Consider the following 21,826-nt stretch of genomic DNA (forward strand, 5'->3'; position numbering starts at 1 on the left):
GAAATTTCTATGCGTGATATGGAGAATACGACAATCATTATGCAATATTATAGTTCAGTGTTTTTAACATGGTAATGCCAAATGACATTATGCCTCGGATTTGGTTTTATTGTTGCTGATCTTTTCCTTTCTTTTGAACATAACCTATAGACCAATAGGTTTGTATGCCACAGACAAAAATACAACAAACTCTCGTAAAAAATAAGGTAAATAAAAAGCTTTGTTCATACAAATTGTATTGCAAAATAACAATTACATTTTTAGTATTGTTTTTTTATTGTAATGATTGTAATTTTAATACAGTACCAGACAGAAATAACTACAATTGAATGATGGATGACAGACACGTTTGTCGGTGTTTCGTGTTTTGGAACAGTGCTCGAATTAGGTGTTTTATCTCCTCAGCCTTGTAATTCAATGTGAGTGGTCCTTTGCCTTCCGCCCAAAGTTCAGTGATTTCGATTAGAGATGCGTCAAGCATTTTGTGCAACTGCATAAGTTTTGTCCAATTTTTTACCACAATTGTTATGTCCGTGGGGTCCTATAATATAAAAAATATTTAAATGATTTACCTCACTATTCCTCGCAACAAAACCAACTGACGATCAAAAGTGAAGTTATATGTCGACAAATTTTAAAGTTAAGATATATTACTCACATTTATAGCTATTTTCAAATTAAACTCGGCAGAATTACGATATATCAAATCTTATCTTATATATCAACTTCACATTTATCGCCACGTTATATTTTAGGGTGTAAGAGTTATTCAATACCTTGAACAGCAATGGAGCCTTTTCTTTGATTACATCGATTACGCTGACTAATCCACTACCGATTTCAGCGGTAATATCTTCCAAATTGAAAATCCTTCTTATAATCTCGGCACTGAAAGCAGTAACCAGTCCTCCAATACTGGTTTTATAGACATGCTCTGGTAGCACGGTTTGCCACACGCTCTTCAACAAATCCAACTGTCGGATGCATTGTCTAACAGCCTTCAAGGGTTCTGGTCCCAATTCGACGATACCGTTACTAAGCTCTGTGGAAATATTAATCATCATTAGTATAGAATGAATCATATTTAATGTTTGTAAAAAAAGCTTGCAAAATATGGAAACAGTGCAAGATAATAGGGTCCTAAAGCCCTGTCCCAATTTTAGTGCCAAACGCTTAAGTTTAGGCCACAAACACATGTTTACTCAATTTTCCAATGTTTTCCGTTGGTTTAAGCCCAAAAACCATTTTTTTAGATTTTGTCACATCCTTTGGCTTAAACTCAAATTTTGGATGTATTTTGTTTTCCGTGTACCTTACGAAATGTCAGATAGGAACAACCCCAGTGGTCGAACTAAAACCCCTGTGGTGTTTTTGTCGACTAAGCGAACGTCAAACATGATCTTAAGTGTCAAGGTTCATTTATGGACCAAATTTTTAAATTAAAGTTTAAACATGATATAGCCATTTTTTAAGCGGGAAAAATTGCTAAAGTAGTTACAGTAACATGCTTTTTCGAGTTATTAAATAAAAACAAAATTTCATTAAAAATTTTAGGACCCAATAGGGCGATATTCAAAACTGAAAAAGCAATGGCTCTTTTTCAGTGATAGTAAAAACGAAATCCCGAAGCAAAGAAAGCACCACGGAAGATGAACTAAAAACAAAAAGTTATCTATTCACATTACGCTTGATTTCTAATCACTACTTGTTCTACTAGTTTTTCACGCCAGTAATTTACGTTTTTTATTATTTTCCATACGTTTTGACAGTTCTCGACTACCATTCTTCCATGCGCTTGTGTTGGAAGTTTGAGAAATTTGAGAACCGAGCGTAGCGCGATCAGTGAGTGAAATGCAAACATAAGTGTCGCCGTTCGGCGGCCAGTGCGAGAAACTGCATGTTCGAAAGGTTTCCATGAAAAATCTCTGGAAGAATTTCAGGATAAATTCTAGAGACAATCAATGAGTGAAGTTGTCTATAGAGGAATTCTGAAGTGATCCATGGAAGAGTCCTTGAAGGAGTTCTAGAAGAAACCTATGAAAAAATCACTTGAAGAATTCCTGATGCTTTTTGTCAAGGATTCTGAGATGAAATTCCTGCTTTATGAACGTGTAAGAGTGCCTGATTTTTCCCAAGGAGCCTCTGCAATCATAAATAAATAATTATCCACTTGACAGTAGATACCATTTTGGTTAAAGAAGAAGCTTTAGAGAGTATCCAATGAAGATACAAACCTTTTAAAATAGTGACCAAGTCCCAAAAAAAACAGCTTCCAGCCCTGTGCATGCACCAAAGAATAAATAAATACGTTCATGTCCTTTGAAATTGCCTAATATTTGTTGGCACATGAGGTAATAGAGCAACAACATGCCAGAATGCTGAGCAAAGTGTACAGTGATCTGTCGACCTTGGGTATTGAGGTAGTACCAAGGGACCGAATGTAGTACTAGAAGTTGTACCCATTCTGAACCCGACTACTACACGCAGCGAACTGGACTATCGAATTTCATACATTTTGCCTTTGAAAGGTGGAACGATTATTGCAATACGAACGCTTTATGTATCGTTTTAGCATCATTCCATATCAAGGCATCGATAGGCGCGTGGTGTACGCTCGGTCCTATCGATCGCAAGGTTCTTGGTTCGATTCCAGGTTGCCGCGTAAACGTTTTTTATTTTCAAATTCTGGTTTCATAAAGCAAATTTATGAATTTCAATCCGATTTCTTGTGACGAATTTTCATAAGGGGTTCCTATGTTTATCGATAGTCCATTTGCCTGAGTGTATGTGTTGGTGCAGTGCAATACAAAATACACCCGATTCTGTTTTTGCATGGGGGATGCGTACCGTGCAAAAAAGTTTTCAGTTAAAAATTTCAAAAACCGTGCAAAAAAAGTAACACCATTTCTCGACGTTTCATGCAAAAATAAGGTTTTGGCGAAAAAAATATGTATGGAAACTTTTTTTGCACGGCCGTGTAAAAAAATCCGTACAAAAACAGAATCGGGTGTAAAGCAATAGAGTCGAGCTCAATATGGGTACCATTTCTAGTCGATCCGATGGTTCCACACTCGATAACGCGCCATGAACTATTGGGCAACTGTAAGGTACATAGACGTCTTTATTTCGTCTTTGGTGCATGATTTACCAAGTGAGTAAAACGGATTCATCCTAAGTCACGACAATATACACCAGCACCAGATCTATCATCAAGAAGGGTGCCATCAACGTAACATACAAATATCATTCGATATTTTTCTTTTCAGAGTTCATGCGTGAATAAATATTCAATGAACTACTACATCCAATGAACTACATCTATAAATTTTTAGTGACTATGTCGGGGGGTGGGATTCGATCCCAGGTCCTCGGCGTGAGAGGCGAGTGTTCTAACCACTACACCAGGTCCGTCCCACATGTGAATGTTACTATATGTGAATTTAGAATAAAAATGCAACTTACCGAATCCTTTTAGCGACTGCAGGAGCAGTGATCGTTGATTTTGTAGTTGATTGTTGAAAGTTTTAGTACCTTGATCTCTAAGTGCACTTCCGATCAACATGAACGAGTTGTTGCCGCCTAATTTGCTAGCATTTTTCTGCAGCCAGAATGAAAGGTACATGCAATTGTTGTGATAAAGTGCAGTTTGCTGAGGAATCTTCAAGAGCAATTTCTCGTGGTTTTGCTCCACTTCAATGCAATAACGTTGAAGAATAGTGGCAATGGTTTTCATCAACCGTTCCGATAATTCCTTTTCCGCGGCGGATACTTCCGAGAGGATTTTGTCCAGTAACTTTTTCAGCTCAACCGTACTCTTTGAAACCATGCAGCTCGAAAACATGTCCGAACCATTCGAAAAATGTGTTTCGCGCTCCTCAACTAGGACCATATCGTGCAGATCCTTTTTCATTATGTCCGAAGCCGTAGACACAATATTTGTGCAGAACTTTTTCTGAAATAATAATCCTATCTTGCAAGCGTATTCATCCAGCACGGTATCGTTCTCGTGATCCAAGAAGAGCATCTCTGTGAGAAACTTGTTGAACTCTTGAATCGACTGCACCATGCTGGATTCGTTCATTTCATCGATGGTGTCTGGAATATCGTTCTGCAGACAGTTTTCGATCAAAAGTTTACACAGCGATCCCTTGATGTATTTCGCGATAATGGAGAAAATGCACTGCCGTTCGGAAATTACGATATTCATGTGGCCCAAGCAATAGAATGTTTCCATCATCCGTTGAAATATGATCTTATAGTTTGGTCTCAATTCGTCAGTCGACTTCAATTGATACGAAAGTTGAATGGTGACAAAGTCTCCATCATCATCGTTGCATGTAAGGGAAACCGGTCGTGTGATTATGGGTTCGAAAACGTTATCCATGAGGAACTTACACATCCTTTGGACGTTGTAGTTTGTATTGACCAGTGCCACAATTACTGGATGTAATTGGTCTTCATTCTTTTTAATCTTTATGGTAATGGCCTTGGTGTTCTGAAATGGTTTTTCATTGAACTGAATCAACGATTCAAATTTCTTATTCAAATTGTAAAGCAGTATCTGATATTCCTCATGATATCTCAACCGAATGCTTTGATAGCATTCAAGCTTTGGAAGCACATGATCACTGCCATCGTTCAGCAAGGATTTGATCTTCTCCAAAATACTGATCAATTTTTGGTAGTCATCGCCGCTTCTCGGAATCATTTCGAACAAACTGTGGATAGTCTGCAATTTATACGATGTCTTGTAACCGACGATCGCTTCGCTCAGTTCCTCCCGATGCTGCTGAATGTGCTCCTGGGCCATCGACAATTGCCAAGCGGTATCTTGGTTGACCATCGAAACTATTTTGTTTATTTCCTCTTCCAGCATTTTACCGTTTTTCATAATAGTCATGTTGTCGTAGCAATTTGGTAGAAAATCCACATAATAGCTGGATACGATTTCCTTCACTTTGTCCTGGTAGTCCTTTATTTTGGAAACAATCCGGCTGATTTGCTTCCGGGCATCTAAATCTTGTTTCAGAAATTCCACCTCCATAGTTTCATCTAATGTAGCCATTTTTTAACGAATCTGAAAAATATATATAGTACAACAAATAGGCATTGAAAAGCTTTTACTTTCATCTTTGGTAAAATAATTACATCATATAATACATCTAGAATACATTTGGATACATTATATGAATGATATTTGGGAATACTGCATGAGTTTCATAAACATATAACAATTTTAAGAGTAATATCGAAGGGATATCGGCATCTTAGACTTTAAAATCTTGTTTTATATAACAATTATTACTAATCCCAAATCAACATTTTTCTTTATTTTTTGTTTTTGGCTCTTAAGTGGTCCGTTATAATCCATAGCTAATGTTTCTATTAACACAGATCGATTAACAGTTTTTTTTATATGTTACTATCCCAGGTTACTACCTGAGACGAGACTTGCGGAGACGGTCTTCTTTTTCTGCGATTGCTGAGTTTTTTTTCTTGTTCCCCTCATTATTTACATCAATCTTGAGCAAGCCGTTCAAGCTCTCACATGACCATCGCAGCAAAAAAACTATTACGTTTGAATCACACCGAAGCATAAACGGCATTTGAGTAAAATCTCATACAAGCAAGCGTAGCAGATATTATAAATAACTAGTCTTGTGTTTAGATTTATCAGCATCTTTGGAAAAACTGCTCCACTGATTCAGGTTTTTAATAATAATTTATTTTGAATACAATACTTTTCACTTTTTCACGACGGGCTGCATTTGACGTTTCGTGACAGCGAAATCTGGGCTGCATATGACGTTGATATTTTTCCTCTTCGCGAGTCTCTCTCAGGTTACTACCACACGTTATTATAGAGCTTGATAGTAGAAAATCAAAACACCAAATTCATAGTATTTTTCTATCAAAACACTTACTTCACTTTTGCTGGCTCTACGTCATTCAAGACATGACCTGCGCCACAATGTTACGCCAACTAACTCGGTCCATGGCTGCTAACCTCCAATTTCTCGATCGCCCCACACTACCAAGATCCTGCTCCACTTGGTCAAACCACCTAGCTCGTTGCGCTCCCCATCGTCTTGTACCGGCTGGATTTGAGGTGAACACCATTTTTGCAGGATTGTTATCCGGCATTCTCACAACGTGTCCGGCCCATCGTACCCTTCCAGCTTTGGCGACTGGATACTGGGTTCACCGTAGAGTTGCGCAAGCTCGTGGTTCATTCTTCTCCTCCATACGCCGTTCTCATATACTCCGCCGAAGATCGTCCTAAGCACACGTCGTTCAAAAACTCCTAGCGCTTGCAGGTCCTCTTTAAGCATTGTCCACGTCCCATGCCCGTAGAGGACTACCGGTCTTATTAGCGTCTTGTAAATGGTACACTTAGTACGGGAGTGAAGTTTACCAGACCGTAAGGTCTTGAGGAGTCCGTAGTAAGCACGACTTCCGGCAATGATACGTCTTCGAATTTCTCTGCTGCAGTTGTTATCCGACGTTATCAATGATCCGAGGTAGACAAATTCGTCCACCACCTCGAACTCATCCCCGTCGATCGTCACGCGTCTGCCAATGCGAGCTCTATCGCGCTCGGTTCCTTCAGCCAGCGGATATTTCGTCTTCGACGTATTTACCTTCAATCCAACCCGTTCTGATTCACGTTTCAGCCTGGTATACTGTTCAGAAACCACCTGGAACGTTCTACCGACAATGTTCACGTCGTCAGCAAAGCAGATGAACTGGCTGGATTTATTGAAGGTCGTGCCCCGCATGTTGAAGCCCGTCCGTTTCATATCACCTTCTAGCGCAATATTGAACAGGAGGCAGGAAAGACCATCGCCTTGTCGAAGTCCTTTGCGTGTTTCAAACGGGTCCGATAATGCACCCGATATCTTCACACAGCACTGTACACTATCCATCGTTGCTTTGATCAGTATAGTCAGTTTCCCGGGAAAACCATTCTCGTCCATAATCTTCCATAGCTCTTCGCGGTCGATGGCATCATAGGTCGCTTTGAAATCGATGAATAGGTGGTGCGTAGGGACTTGATATTCGCAACACTTTTGGAGGATCTGCCGCAACATAAAGATTTGGTCTGTCGTCGATCGCCCGTCCACAAAACCGGCTTGATAACTTCCCACAAATCTGCTTGCCAGTGGCGATAGACGGCGGAAGATGATCTGGAAAAGCACTTTATAGGCTGCGTTAAGAATGGTGATCGCTCGATAGTTCTCACATTCTAACTTGTCACCCTTTTTGTATATTGGGTATATTATTCCCTCCTTCCACTCCTCCGGTAGTTGTTCTGATCCTGGCTATCAATCGGTGCAGACAAGTGGCCAACCTGTCCGGTCCCATTTTAATAAGTTCCGCTCCAATACCATCCTTTCCAGCTGTTTTGTTGTTCTTAAGCTGTTTGATAGAATCCTTAACTTCACCTATTGTGGGAGTTGGCACGTCTCCCTCATCCACCGTACTAATGAAGCCATTCCTCCTGCTACCTTGATTTTCCTCCTCTGCGCCGTTTAGGTGTTCATCGTAGTGCTGCTTCCACCTTTCAATCACCTCACGTTCGTCCGTCAAGATACCTCCATCCTTATCCCGGCACATTTCGGTTCGCGACACAAAGCCTTTGCGGGATGCATTGAGTTTCTTGTAGAACTTACGTGTTTCTTGAGAACGATACAGCTGCTCCATCTCTTCGCACTCCAATTCTTCCAGGCGGCGCTTTTTATCCCGGAATAGATGGTTTTGCTGTCTTCGCTTCTGTTTGGATCGTTCCACGTTTTGACGGGTGCCTTGCTGCAGCATCATCGCCCGCGCTGCATTCTTCTCGTCCAAAACCGTCTGACACTCCTCGTCGAACCAACCGTTCCGTCGATTTGCTTCCACGAACCCAATGGCAACTTCCGCTGCGTTGTTTATGGCTGCTTTGAGACTAATCCAGCAGTCCTCAAGAGGGACTTCGGTGAGCTCTCCCTCTTCCGGCAACGATGCTTCAAGGCTTTGCGCGTAATCAGTTGCGACTTAGGGTAGCTTGAGTCGTTCCAGATTGTACCGTGGCGGGCGTCGGTACCGAATGTTGTTTACAACGGAGAGTCGTTGGCGCACTTTAACCGTCACTAGGTAGTGGTCCGAATCGATGTTTGCGCCGCGATAGGTTCTGACGTCGATAATGTCCGAGAAGGGTCTTCCATCGATAAAAACGTGGTCGATTTGCGATTCAGTTTGTTGGGGTGATCTCCAGGTGTACCGATACGGGAGGCTGTGCTGGAAGTAGGTACTACGTATGGCCATGTTTTTGGAGGCGGCGAAATCAATCAGTCGTAGGCCGTTTTCGTTCGTTTCGTTTCGCTGGTGAGCGCTCAACTTCCCTATAATCGGTCTAAATTCCTCCTCCTGGCCAAACTGAGCGAGATCTCCGATAACGATTTTTACATCATGGCTTGGGCAGCCGTCGTATTCACGTTCCAGCTGCGCGTAGAAAGCGTCCTTATCGTCATCGTCACTTGCTAGGTGAGGGCTGTGCACGTTGATTATGCAGATATTGAAGAAACGGCCTTTGATCCTCAACTTGCACATTCTGTTGTCGATTGGCCGTCACCCAATCACGCGCCTCTGCATTTCGCCCATCACAATGAAAGCTGTGCCCAGCTCTGGTAGATGGTATATATGCACTGAATTCATAGCATCTCTATACGTATGTACTGTCGACCCTTTCCAGCAAACCAATAAGACGAACAAAATTAGACTGTCGACAATAGTCACACTGACATGAGATGTTGGAAGCAAGCGTTGTAATAGTTGGCGCAAAATGATACTACTTGTTGGCATTCCTTATGGGTTCTATTTGAAATGTTTACAAGACAACAAACCAACAGGACTCTACAGGATTACAGCCGATATCTTAACATTCTCACCGACTAATATTATTGAAATCTTTACAGAATCCTATTTGCACCGAAAACTGCTGTTTCTATTTGCTCTCTGATCGAACTTCACTGAATTCATAGCACATATTATAGTCGGAATCTTAACATAATTATGATATAAATCGGAATTTTCATAGTATTCTGAATTAAATTCTCTTTCGGTTGGAATTTTATAAAAATAACCACTGCGTTTTCTATTTTACAAGAGGTTATGGGCGACTCACGGAATAAACTTGTTGACAAGGGATTTCAACAGAAGGCCGGTCTAGATTACAGTGAAACCTATGCACCAGTAGCAAGAATGGCAACCATTCGGACCGTCCTGGCTGTAGCAGTTTAACAAAAGATGCAACTCGACGTCAAGATAGCGTTTTTACATGGCGAACTGGAAGAAACAGTTTATCTGGTAGTACCGGATGGCGTAGAAGCAGCTTCCAACCTACCATGTAAATTACAAAAATCTTTATATGGATTGAAACAGAGTCCTCGTTGTTGGAACAAATGAAACACTTCTTGAAAATGGATTTTCACGTTCAAAACATGACTATTGCCTTTATATCAAGACCAACAGACAAGGTAATGTATATATTGTTATATACGTTGACGATGTCCTTATTTTTGGAAAACAAATGAACGCAATACTGGAAGCGAAAACGATATTATCAAGAAAATTCCATATGACGGATTGCGGAGATGTCAGAGGCTGCTTCTTAGGTATGAAGATTCAGTACGTCAGAACTCAAGGAAGATAGTGTTTCACACGAAGCTGGAATCAATCGCATTTTAACCAAGTTTGGATTGCAAGACTGCAATTACGTTAAAACACCAATGGAAAAGGGATGCCAGCTACCAATAGAAGATCGAGATTCAACAAACCAGCCGTACAGAGAGCTACTAGGCAGCATCATGTACACAATGTTATGTGTTCGTCCCGATATTAGTTACTCCGTCCGATACCTTGGAAGATATCAACAAAATCCTCGTAACTCACATTGGCAAGCTTTGAAGAGGACAGCTCGCTACTTGAAAGGAACAAAGGATTTGAAACTTGAATACACCTGTGAAATAAGTTCCCCGACTCTGGTAGGATTCGCCGATGCTGACAGAAAATCAGTAAGCGGTTTCGTTTTTCAAGTTTTCGGAAATACCGTTTCATGGGCTAGTAGAAAACAGCAAACGGTTGCTCTATCATCCAGCGAAGCAGAATATGATGCATTAAGTTTAGCTCTTTCTGAAGGTATTTGGCTCAGAGGAATTCTTGAAGATCTGAAAGTTTTACCGCTGGATAAATCATTCACCATCTTTGAGGACAACCATGGATGTATTTCAATGCCAGAAAAACGTAGAATGTAAGAGAGCAAAACACATTGATGTTAAGCATCATTTCCTGCGAGATCACGTTATCAAAGGCACAGTGAAGTTTGAACCCATCCCGTCAAACAACCAACTAGGGGAAAAGCACTAATTTTCGACCCACAAGAATTCTGTGCCAATTTTCGGATTTTCATACAAAGTAGGCCGAAATTATACGAATGGGTCGAAAATTAGTGATGGGTCGAAAATTGGTGCTCTTCCCCTAGCAGATCTATTCACAAAGGCGCTCGATACCACTCACTTCCAAGCATTTCGCAAACTGCTTGGATTGACCGATTAAGAGGTGGTATTGGTGTAATCGTTATCAAAGTCACCATTGGTTTTATAGATAGACCTTAGGAACCTGTTTGTTACACCCAACATGGAAATTAACACTACAATAAACGTTACCGTTCCTTCAAACCACTACGTCTTACAAGAGAGCAAAAAAACTGGTTTCGAAAATTTGTAAAACGATGATGGTTATTTACCTTTTAAGTAGACTCCTTTAATTTAATTAGGATGATAGATTCTTTCTTTCTTACTTTAATTGGTGGTTTGTGTTTGCCCACAATTCAATCATTATTTCTTTAAAACCGTTTAGATATAACTTTGTTATGTAGGTAGATTCCTTGAATTTAATTAGAATGATTAATTCTTTCTTTGTTCGATCCAGAATCCAGAAGGATTCAAAATAAAAATTTCCGCTTCAATATCTCTGAGTTTGAGAGCTTACAAAATTATGGTTGAAATCTATACAAAATTCTGATTCAAAAATATCACATTAGATCTATGCTCATATTTATTCTTTTCCTTTTATGTACTTTTTTCTATTTAATATTGGAAACTCTTATACATGGGTTATGGGATTCCCATTATTTTCATCTTTTTACAAATTGTGTCCTGCTAAACACTTTATACTAAGAGAAATTATGTTTTATTAAACTAAGTAGAGGAAGAATCAAGAAACTTTTTACATCATTCGTAATATCCATTGTTCATATGAAAAATATAAAAGTTCTGTAAAATTACGAATTTGACTCGTGTTTTACCTGTGCCTTAAAGCTTGTGCTACTATAGGAACAGAAATTAGAAATAGTGCTACAATAGGCACATGTGTTCCAGTGGCTCAAGCGATATTACCAAAATACAAAAATAAGATTTTTCGTAGTTTTCATATTTCTCCTTCAAAACCAAGATGAAAAGCTTTCAGATGACGTAAAAATAAAAACGTTTCAGCTTCAGGGTGTCTACTCATTTATAGAAATAGAATTCCCTGATATTTCCAGGTTTTTCCAGGTTCTGGAAAATAATTCCAGGTTCAAGAAATTCTTTAAAATCCATAAGTGTTTAATGAATTTTTAATATTGGATGATTAAACATTTATTTTCAAAGATAGGAGTTTGGCTTTGAAACACTTAAAAAAAGTCTAACGAAAAGTATTTTCAAAAAAAATATCTGTTTGTTTTACGTGTGTAAACAACTCAAGAAAAAAATTGGTTATTTTGTAATAATTCCACGAAAACCAAGAATTATTATCAAATGATCTGAAAGTGCCTGTCTCATCGTCAAAGTCAGATATTAACAACGATCTATTTGAACTTAAGAAAAAAAATTACTGCAAGTTATTTTTGCTAAGCTCTGGAATAAACCTTTGTAGAAGCGGTGGAAAGCTCTAGCAACTCTGGGCCAAATTCTTAAGAAATTCTTCTAAGCATCCATTGAAAAATTGTTGGTAGCATTTCTGGAAGTATTCCAGAAGAAATCACTGGAAAAATTACTAGAATTCCTGAAGCATTCCTCGGGATCTGAGAAAAATATCATTAAAAACTTGTAGAATAATCGTAAAATAGTCTTTGTAGGTTTCTCTTGAGTCTCTAGAGATTTGCACCAGGATTTACTGCAATTAAATGTGAGTTTAGTGGCCATCTTGATTAAAATAGAGACTTTACAAACCTTAACCAAAAATAGAGACTTGCATTAAAATAGTAAGACTAAAATAGACAAGACTATAAAAAAAAATCTGCTAACCTTCAAAATATAGTATTTTGTTCTTTTTTTTCTCTTTACCTACAAAGTTTATTATTTTTGTATAAGAACCGAAACATTTATTTTTGAAAAAAAATTGGAATGTTTTCAACTAGGTTTCATATGCTCATGAATGAAACCCAACTAGAACTGTACTAGCCTTTATCAACTTGGCAATCTTAAATTTTGCTTCATTGCCTAAACATTAGGGTGTGGCTTATTTTTCAAAAGTTCTCAAAACCAAATATTCGTGAGGTCTACTAATTTTAAAATACATTAAAAGAGAAACCTCAAAATTTGAGCCAAAAATATTAACATTCAAAGGTCGCCACCAAGCGTTTTGAAGGTGAATTTTCAGGCTATAAAAAATGACCTTCAGTGTAGTAAACATAACGTTTTTATTTATCAACCGACTTTAAAACTTTTAGCAGCAACATTTTCAAAATTAATTTTATGAAAACTTTGTAGAACACCAAATTTGTCTTAAATCAAAACAAGTTTTAGTTAAAAGTAATTTATTCCAAATTTTTCCTCATTTTACTAAAAATTTCAATTTTGTTTGTCCATAACTTCATGATAACTCAACCGATTCCAAATCTTTTTACATGCTTTTGAAGCTAATTCAATTGTTTTCAAACCTTTCATACATAACATTTCATTAAAAATGTCTTGATAAAGTTATGCATCGAAAACATGATTTTTTAACGAAAAATGCCAGTTTTTCTAAATTTTTGCCAGTTAAATATTATCTCTTAAGCTGAAACTAGTTTTTCTCATTTGTTAAACCTTTAAAAATTGTTGCAAAGTCGATTTTTAAATAATTTTGAAACAAACATATGTCTGCATATATACTCGGTAAGTAGGCCTTGACCGGGTTAAACGGTTTTTTCTTCGCTTGTCAATTTTTTTCATCTTTTTCAGATTCCAATTACGACCGAGGTTTTGATTGATCGATTTTGTGGACTTACGTAGTAGATTCGATTCAAGAGTTGCTGCTTACTTGGATTATTTGATTCAAGAGTTGCTGTTCGCTGGGATTGCTTGATTCAAGAATTGTAGTTCGTTCAATATTCCCAAGTCTTTCACCGTCCATTCAAGTTTGTTGTTATTTGCGTTGGTTTTTCGTTCATTTGAAGACAGCTAAGTATATTTTTTATTTATTTCTGTTTCTCTTACTCCTGCTCCAAAGAATAATTCTGACAATTTTTCCATTGTTGAGTTTCCATTATGGAAACGGATGAGGGAGAGGGGGGATCCAAAGAAAATGTTCAGATTAACGAATCCTCTTCATTGAACAAACCTTTTAGAGTGAAGGTTTATCCGTCTAGTTTTCCTGGACCATTTGTAATCTTTTTCCGGAAAAAAGAAAAACCCATTAATGTTCTTTTGATCTCATCTGAGATTTATAAATTGTACAAATCAGTGAAAGAAATTAAAAAAATTTCACTTGATAAGTTACGAGTAATTTTTGGATCCAGAGATGAAGCCAACGCTCTTCTGGAATCCAAATTGTTTTTCAATTCCTATCGCGTTTATGCTCCTTATGATGCTTGCGAAATCAATGGAATTATTTATGACGAATCTTTAGACTGCGAAGATATCAGATCTCATGGTTTAGGAATTTTTAAGAACAAATCCATTTCCCCTGTTAAGGTTTTGGATTGTGTTCGATTATCAAAATTATTATTTGTTGGGAATGACTCGAAGTATGTTCATTCAAACTGCATCAAAATTACGTTCTCTGGTTCCGTTCTTCCAGATTACGTAATGGTTGATAATGTTAAATTTCGCGTGAGACTTTATTATCCAAAGCTCATGCATTGTAACAAATGTCTTCTTTTTGGGCACACTTCTAGTTTTTGCTCCAACAAACAGAAGTGTTCGAAATGTGGGAACCTCATTCATCTTCTGAATGTAACAAAACATCAGATTTATGTATTTATTGTAAACAAAAGCACAATTCATTGAAAGAATGTGTTGTTTACATTGATCATCAATCAAAATTCAATCAAAAGTTAAACATAAAAATCTTTTGTCTTATGCTGAAATCATGAAATCATCTGATAATTTTTCAGCTCCCAATACATTTGAGATTTTGGCATTGAATCATCGGAAAATTTAAATTATTTTGCTTATAAACCTCCCAGCAAAAGAAAAAGAATTTCAAACAAATCTATTAACGCTCATAATAATGTATCTGAACCTCAACCATCTACATCTTATAATGTAAATTTCCCTCCCCTTAGTGCATCAGTTCCTTCTAATAATATTCCCGGCTTCCAAAAAATTGACGCTGAACAAACATTCAACAGAAAAGATCTAAATTCGAACAATACTACTAGTGATAAAGAAAATGAAAATTCTCATAATTCAATTTTGAAAATTTTGGAAGAAATTGTAGAATTTTTGGGATTAAGTGATTTTTGGAAAAAAATTATTAAATTTATTTTACCATTTTTGGCTACCCTTTTAGATAAATTGAATTCGTTTGTTCCCCTCTTTTCTTCTCTATTCTCGTTTTAATGGCTTCTATCAATTCCAATAAATTGAATATTTTACAATGGAATTGTCGAAGTATTGTCCCTAAAATTGATAGATTGAAAGTATTATTAACCAATTTTGATGTAGATGTGTTCTGTTTAAATGAAACATGGTTAGGAACAGCTAATTTTTTTCGTATTCCAAAATTCAATGTAATTCGGAAGGATAGAGATTCATCATTTGGAGGTGTTTTAATTGGAATTCGTGATAATATTGAATTCAAATATTTAGATATTTCTATTCAAACGCAGCTAGAATATGTTGCAGTTTCTATCAAAAAGGGTAGATTTGAGTTTTCAATTATTTGTTTTTATATTCCTCCAAATGCAAGTTTTTCTTTGTCACAAATTAAAAGTGTTTTGAATGAAGTTCCTACTCCGTTTTATATTTTAGGAGATTTCAATGCACATAATTTTGCTTGGGGTAGTGAAAAGACTGATGGTAGAGGTTCTTTGATTATGGATTTGATTGATGATTTAAATTTAAATATTCTCAATGATGGATCGATTACTAGGATTGCTGTGCCTCCAAATAATCATTCATGTATTGATTTATCTTTGTGTTCTAATAATTTGTCAATGCAAACCTCTTGGAAAACCATTGATGATCCAAATGGTAGTGATCATCTACCTATTTTAATTGATATACATACTTCTGAACAAAATGAAATTTTTAATGAACCATGTGCTCCTGATCTTTGTAAAAATGTTAATTGGGTGAAATTTTCAGACCTTATTTCTATTTCATTGATCAACGTTATAAATTCAGATTCTCCAGTTGACAATTACGACAATTTTTCAAAATTGTTAATTGATTGTTTGCAAAAATCTCAATATAATAAATTAACTAACGGCAGTGTTAGAAAAAACCGGCCATCTTTTTGGTGGGATCATGAGTGTTCCGTTTCGTTAATAAACAAATCAGATGCCTTTAAATTATTTCGCAGATCTGGCTCCAGAAATCATTATTTTTTATATTGTAAAGCTGAAGCTCAATTCATAAGGCTTACTAAATTCAAAAAGAGAAATTATTGGAAAAATTTTGTTGAAAATTTGGACAGTGAAACTTCGCTATCCCCTTTGTGGTCCGTAGCCCGTAATTTAAGAAATTATAATTCTTCTGTTCCTCCTATTTTAGAATATTCGGACAAATGGATTGATGATTTTTCGACAAAAATATGTCCTGATTTCGTTCCTCCGTTCATTAATTTTAAAACAACATCATTCAATTATTATCCTGAACTTTGTGATCCATTTTCATTGGCCGAATTAAACATGGCTCTATCAATAACCAAAAATACTGCTCCGGGTATTGACAACATTAAATTCATTGTTCTCAAGAATTTACCAGAGGAAGCAAAAATTCATTTACTTTCGATTTATAATTCCTTCTTATGTCAAAATATTATCCCTCTTGAATGGCGTTTCATCAAAGTTATTAGTATTGTCAAGCCTGGTAGAGATCCCTCATTCGCTGATAGTAGAAGACCTATCAGTTTATTGTCATGTTTGCGTAAATTATTATAACGTATGATTTTGAATCGCCTTGAATTGTGGGCTGAGGACAACAATATTTTTTCATCTTCTCAATTTGGATTTAGAAGAGGTCGAGGCACCCGTGACTGTATTGCGCTTTTGACTTCACAAATTCAACTTTCATTCAATAAAAAACAGGATGTTATTTCAACTTTCCTTGATGTTTCTGGAGCGTATGATTCTGTTTTAATTGATTTATTGTATAATAAAATGCATAATTTGAAAATTCCAAACTTGATTTCAAATTTTTTATGTAATTTATTTTCTTTCAAAATTATGAAATTTTATCATGATGGAATGTCCAAACAAATTTGTTATAGTTATTTTGGTCTTCCACAGGGATCTTGTCTAAGTCCTTTCTTGTACAATTTATTTACAAGTGACATTGCTTCCATTATTCCTAATGGATGTTATTTATTACAATTTGCTGATGATAATGTTATTTCAATCAGTGGCAAAAACAGAGAGATCATTAGACATTTTATGCAATGTGCTTTAGATAATATTGATATGTGGGCTCATGAAAATGGTTTTTCTTTCTCAGTTCAAAAAACGAAATATATTGTTTTCTCAAGAAAACATTCTTCTACAATTATAAACTTATATCTTAATGGCCTTGAAATTGAAAAAGTTGATATATACAAATATCTTGGCATATGGTTTGATTATAAATTAAATTGGAACACTCACATTACATTTATCCAAAAAGTTTGTGCCAAAAGAATTAATTTTCTTCGTACAATTACAGGTACTTGGTGGGGAGCAAATCCTTTTGATTTAATAACACTTTATAAAACGACTATTCGTTCAGTTATGGAATATGGTTGTTTTTCATTTGGTAGTGCTGTACAAACATATTTTGTCAAACTTGAAAAAATACAACTTCGTTGCTTGAGAGTTTGTTTGAAGCTTATGAATTCGACACATACTCAATCAATTGAAGTTCTTGCCGGAGTAGTGCCACTTAAGATTCGCTTTCAAGAATTAAATTGCAAATTTGTGATGAATTGTTTCTCAAACAATCATCCTATTATCAATATTTTGAAATCGTTATTTGAAATTAATCCTTCGAGCAGAATATTAGATTCCTTCATTCATTGCTCTAGTGAACAAATTGAAACAATTCCTTTAAATGCTTTTTATAATTCAAAAATTACAATTCACTCATACCATCCTATCATTGACTTCACCTTGTTTCATGAATTGAAACAAGTTCCAAAAATTCAACATACTCATTTTGCGAATTTTTTATTTGAGCGTAAATTTATTGGAGTCACACCTGCGCAAATTTATTATACGGATGGTTCTTTGATTCAAGATGTTGCGGGATTTGGTGTATATAATTTATTGTCGGGTCATTTTTTTAAATTACAATCTCCTTGTTCCATTTTTTCGGCAGAACTGGTTGCTCTATATTTTGCGTGCAACTTGATCAAAGATTGTACACCAAATATTTATTTCATTTGTTCTGATAGTTTAAGCTGTCTACAGGCATTGGAAACGATAAATTTCAATTTTAAAACTCATAATATTATATTTATGATGAAAACATTATTATTTGATCTTAGTTCTAAGGGATTTATTATTAAATTTGTATGGGTTCCTGCTCATTGTAAGATTTATGGAAATGAACAGGCAGATTCATTAGCTAAATTTGGCGTTCATCGTGGAATAACCTACAATCGTCACATATTACCATTTGAATACTATCCAAAACTGAAAGTAAAATCTCTTTTGGATTGGCAAGTTTGTTGGAACTCTAGCGATAAAGGGCGATGGTGTCATTCTATTTGCCCAAAAGTTAGTAATTATCCATGGTTCAAAAATATATCAGCCAGTAGAAATTTCATTTGCTCTTTTTCAAGGTTGATATCAAATCATTATATTTGCAACAGCCATTTATATCGAATCAACATCAAAGATTCTAATCTATGCGATTGTGGAGAATCTTATGAGGATATTGATCATATTGTATTTCAATGTCGCAAATTCATTTTACCGAGGGAAAAATTAATCAACAACATAGTATATTTGAATCATCCTATTCCCATATCTGTTCGTGACATACTTGGTACTAAATGCTATCCCGTATTGAAAATTTTATTTGAGTTTCTAAAAGAGATCTCATATTTTGTTTGATACTTGTTGTTGTTTTTATATATTTATTTTCAGATGTCAAGAATGATTCGATTCTGATGAACCCTCGCCCTCGCCGACTTTTGATGATACTCTTCACTTAATATCGGATTGATGTTCATATTCCACGATTATGGCTCTGTTATGGTCTGTTGCCGTGTGAGCCTCTAGTTTTAAGTTTGAATTGTAACGTTTTTTTGAAAAGATAAAGAGGTTTTGTGCCTCTTTGAGAAAGATTTCAAGAAAGAAATCACTCAAAGGGGTTTTCCCTCTTTCAAAATTTGATGTTAAAATAAATAAATAAATAAATATGTCTGCATATGTTAAAAAATATATGCACTTTTCATCTCGTAATTAAGGCAAGATGCTTTATATATTTAGGTTTTATAGAAAAAATAAATCAATTTCCGGCGAAAAAATTTAAGTAATCCAAAGATATTTGATTTTTTCATTAAAAAATCATGTTTTTGGGTAGTTTTTGTTGAATAGCTAAGTCAAAACCATTTTTTAGAAATATGTGTTGTATGAACAGCTTGAAAACAACTAAATTTGCTTTGAAAACATGTAAAAATATTCGGAATCGATTTATAATTTTTAGTAAAATGAGGAAAAATTTGGATAAAAATATTTTTAACTTAGACTATTTTAGATTTTAGACAAATTTGGTGTTCTACAAAGTTTTTATAAATTTAATTCGGAAGATAATGGTGCTAAAAGTTTCAAAATTGGTTGAAAAATAACAATATGTTTACTTCACTGAAGGTCATTTTTTGTAACTTGAAAATTCACCATCAAAACGCTTGCGCCACCTTTAAATGTTAATATTTTTGGCTCAGATTTTGAGGTTTCTCTTATAATGTGATTTGAATTCAGTAGAGCACACGAATTTTTGGATTTGAGAGCTTTTGAAGAATAAGCCGCGCCCTACTGAACATGTTTAAGTTGAATAAATAAAAATCGTTAAAAGGACTAAACATGTCAACAAGCGGCGCAGCCGAAAATTTTTTGATTGAAAAGATTTTGTTTCACAAAAACGACATATTCTACCATGCACTATTACTTCAAAATAATTTCCCTGAGTGTAGCCAAAATTCCCTGAGAATTCCAGGTTTTTTCCAGGTTGAATAAAATTCCCTGATAATTCCAGGTTTTTCCAGGTAGTAGACACCCTGAGCTTTATCACAGACTGTGGTTTTATACAAATATTTGTTCTTAGCTGGCCGGCTATTGGTATATCGACCCTATTGTTCGATAATTTTAACCAAACTCGATGAGAAAACAGTACACTGCACGAATATGAAATTGAGCAACTGTATACACAGCGACAAACCACATCAACTTCTTTCTACACTCGCATTTATTGTTTTTAAAATAATGGTGACTTGTATTTTCGACAGCTTTGATCTTTTCGCCATGGGATTTTGCAAAAACCGTTTTTCGTATGACGAAAACCTTGTTTTATATGGTAATATTCTTTTTGTTGTTAATAATCAAAGACTTGTAATAAGCCTGGGTCTATAATAATCGGTATTTATATGAAACTATATGATAAACTTGAGCACTTTATAGTGCTCTGTTGATACATGATTTGAAAACCACTGGCCGGGTTTGGTTGATCGCTTACCTCAACTTCTATTTCGAGCAACACAAATTTACTTCACCTGAAAATGATAAATTATTCAGTAGTCTACAGAATGCAGCTTAGTATAACAAATATGGTTGGCCATACCTTTTTATGATCTGAAATTGTTCTGAAAAATACGGGAATGAATTCCGAGTGATGAGAAAAATAATCGTTAGAGAAGGAACTTGTTTACGTAGTGTTTGTATCGTTTGAAATCAGACGGACACGTCAAAAAACACATTAAAACAAAAATGTCAATCCTTTCAACACGCTAAAATAAAATATCTCTCTTCAAATCAAAATAGCACGTCACGGCGTTTGCTAGAATAATGGCGCAAGAAACGCAAAATGATCGATTTTTTTATTCTTTTTCGATCTTCTCTCGCATAATCTAGGCACAGAGAAACAGACGTCACACTCTCAATGCTGTCCATCGATCAACTTTTTAACGATCGATTCGAATATATGGTAGGTGGTCAATCGACCACCCGCAGCGCTCGCGTCGTTTTTGTTCGTGTTTGACGTTTACACACTAGCGCCACCTGTTGGTCCATCGGCCACCTACAGTGTTTTTAGTATTGGGCGTACATGTTTTCGCGACTATGATTTTGATCGCGATTTGTTCTGTGTGTTACGTCTGTTTCTCTGTGATCTAGGTTAAAGCTAGGTATGCTGTTCGGCTCAAGAAAAGTAAAAATTTCTGCCCAAGAAATGGTCAAGAAATTCCCTACAGTGAGTTCCATTTGAATTGACATTTCTTTTCAACTGCGTACTGCGATCAAAGAAAAATGCTTTTCTTGAGCATTTCTTGCAAGAGTTTTCCCACGCATCGAGATAGGCGATTACTTTTCTGTGGAAATGCATACTTCGCTTAAGGTGAAGATGAATCGAAGCCAAACCTCAAATTTTCAAGAGCACAAATCTGGAGAACCAAACATCCGTTTAAGCTGAAAACTTAATCGATTGGTCACTAGCTGGTGGTGACCAAACGATTAAGTTTTCAGCTTAAAGCCTGATTCGCTACTGACAAGTAATTTCTTGGCCTATCTTGATGCATGGGAAATACTCCACTGCACTGTGACGTCACGCATCAATTTTGACAGGTACTGGTCCTGTTGTTTACAGTTTGGACTTGGTACTTTTTTCGAATCATTCTTGATTTCGTGAAAGTTTGCTGCGAGGAGAGGTCAAATCCACTGCAGATACCCACGGATCGTATTATTCTATCTTCCTACCGTGGGAAATCGTCACCATCAGCATGCTGGTGATATAAATGCGAAGATGAAAAAATGCATAGCATAGCATAGCATAGACCTTTGATATAAATGCGAAGATGAAAAAATGATGGAAAAAACGACTAAGTCCGAAACGTAAACAACAGGACCAGCAGCTGTCAAATATGTGAGGTTAGGCTCGTCATATGCAGCGCTCTATTCCTGCAAGGAAACGATCAAGGAAGCGCTTTTTTCTGATCGCAGTACGCAGTTGAAAAGAGATGTCAGTTCAAACGGGAGTCGCTGTAGAAAATTTCTGAAAGAAATCGGCGAGAATTTTCTTTAGCGATTCCTGTTCAGCAGCAAATCAGGCTTAAACGGATGTTTGGTTCTCCAGATTTGTGCTCTTAAAAATTTGAGGTTTGGCTTCGATTTATCTTCACCTTAAAGCCTGAT

General features: G+C 36.2%; 1 protein-coding gene across 2 annotated transcripts; it reads right to left on the reverse strand.

Moving 5' to 3' along the window:
• Positions 1 to 233: 233 nt before the first annotated feature.
• Positions 234 to 20,400, reverse strand: LOC5574373 (centromere/kinetochore protein zw10). 2 transcript variants are annotated; one of them, XM_021844407.1, is made up of 5 exons: positions 20,262 to 20,400; positions 20,157 to 20,193; positions 3,463 to 5,077; positions 777 to 1,042; positions 234 to 541 (listed from the first exon to the last, which is right to left on the reverse strand). In XM_021844407.1, the coding sequence occupies exons 3-5, from the start codon at positions 5,063 to 5,065 to the stop codon at positions 320 to 322; spliced, it is 2,091 nt and encodes a 696-aa protein (XP_021700099.1). In that variant the 5' UTR covers positions 5,066 to 5,077; positions 20,157 to 20,193; positions 20,262 to 20,400; the 3' UTR covers positions 234 to 319. The 2 variants fall into 2 exon arrangements, with proteins under 2 accessions (XP_021700099.1, XP_001661425.2); XM_001661375.2 differs by lacking the exon at positions 20,157 to 20,193.
• Positions 20,401 to 21,826: the final 1,426 nt, after the last annotated feature.

This window comes from Aedes aegypti, chromosome 2, assembly GCF_002204515.2.
Source record: "Aedes aegypti strain LVP_AGWG chromosome 2, AaegL5.0 Primary Assembly, whole genome shotgun sequence".
Classification (NCBI taxonomy): domain Eukaryota; kingdom Metazoa; phylum Arthropoda; class Insecta; order Diptera; family Culicidae; genus Aedes; species Aedes aegypti.

Bases quoted from the DNA above. Each gene is read 5' to 3' on its own strand.
- LOC5574373 (XM_001661375.2), bottom strand. From the start codon at position 5,065: ATGGCTACATTAGATGAAACTATGGAGGTGGAATTTCTGAAACAAGAT. The intron at 1,043-3,462 runs GTAAGTTGCATT...ATATTTCCACAG, and splicing joins GCAGTCGCTAAAAGGATTCG to AGCTTAGTAACGGTATCGTC. The intron at 542-776 runs GTATTGAATAAC...TTTATATTATAG, and splicing joins AGGCTCCATTGCTGTTCAAG to GACCCCACGGACATAACAAT.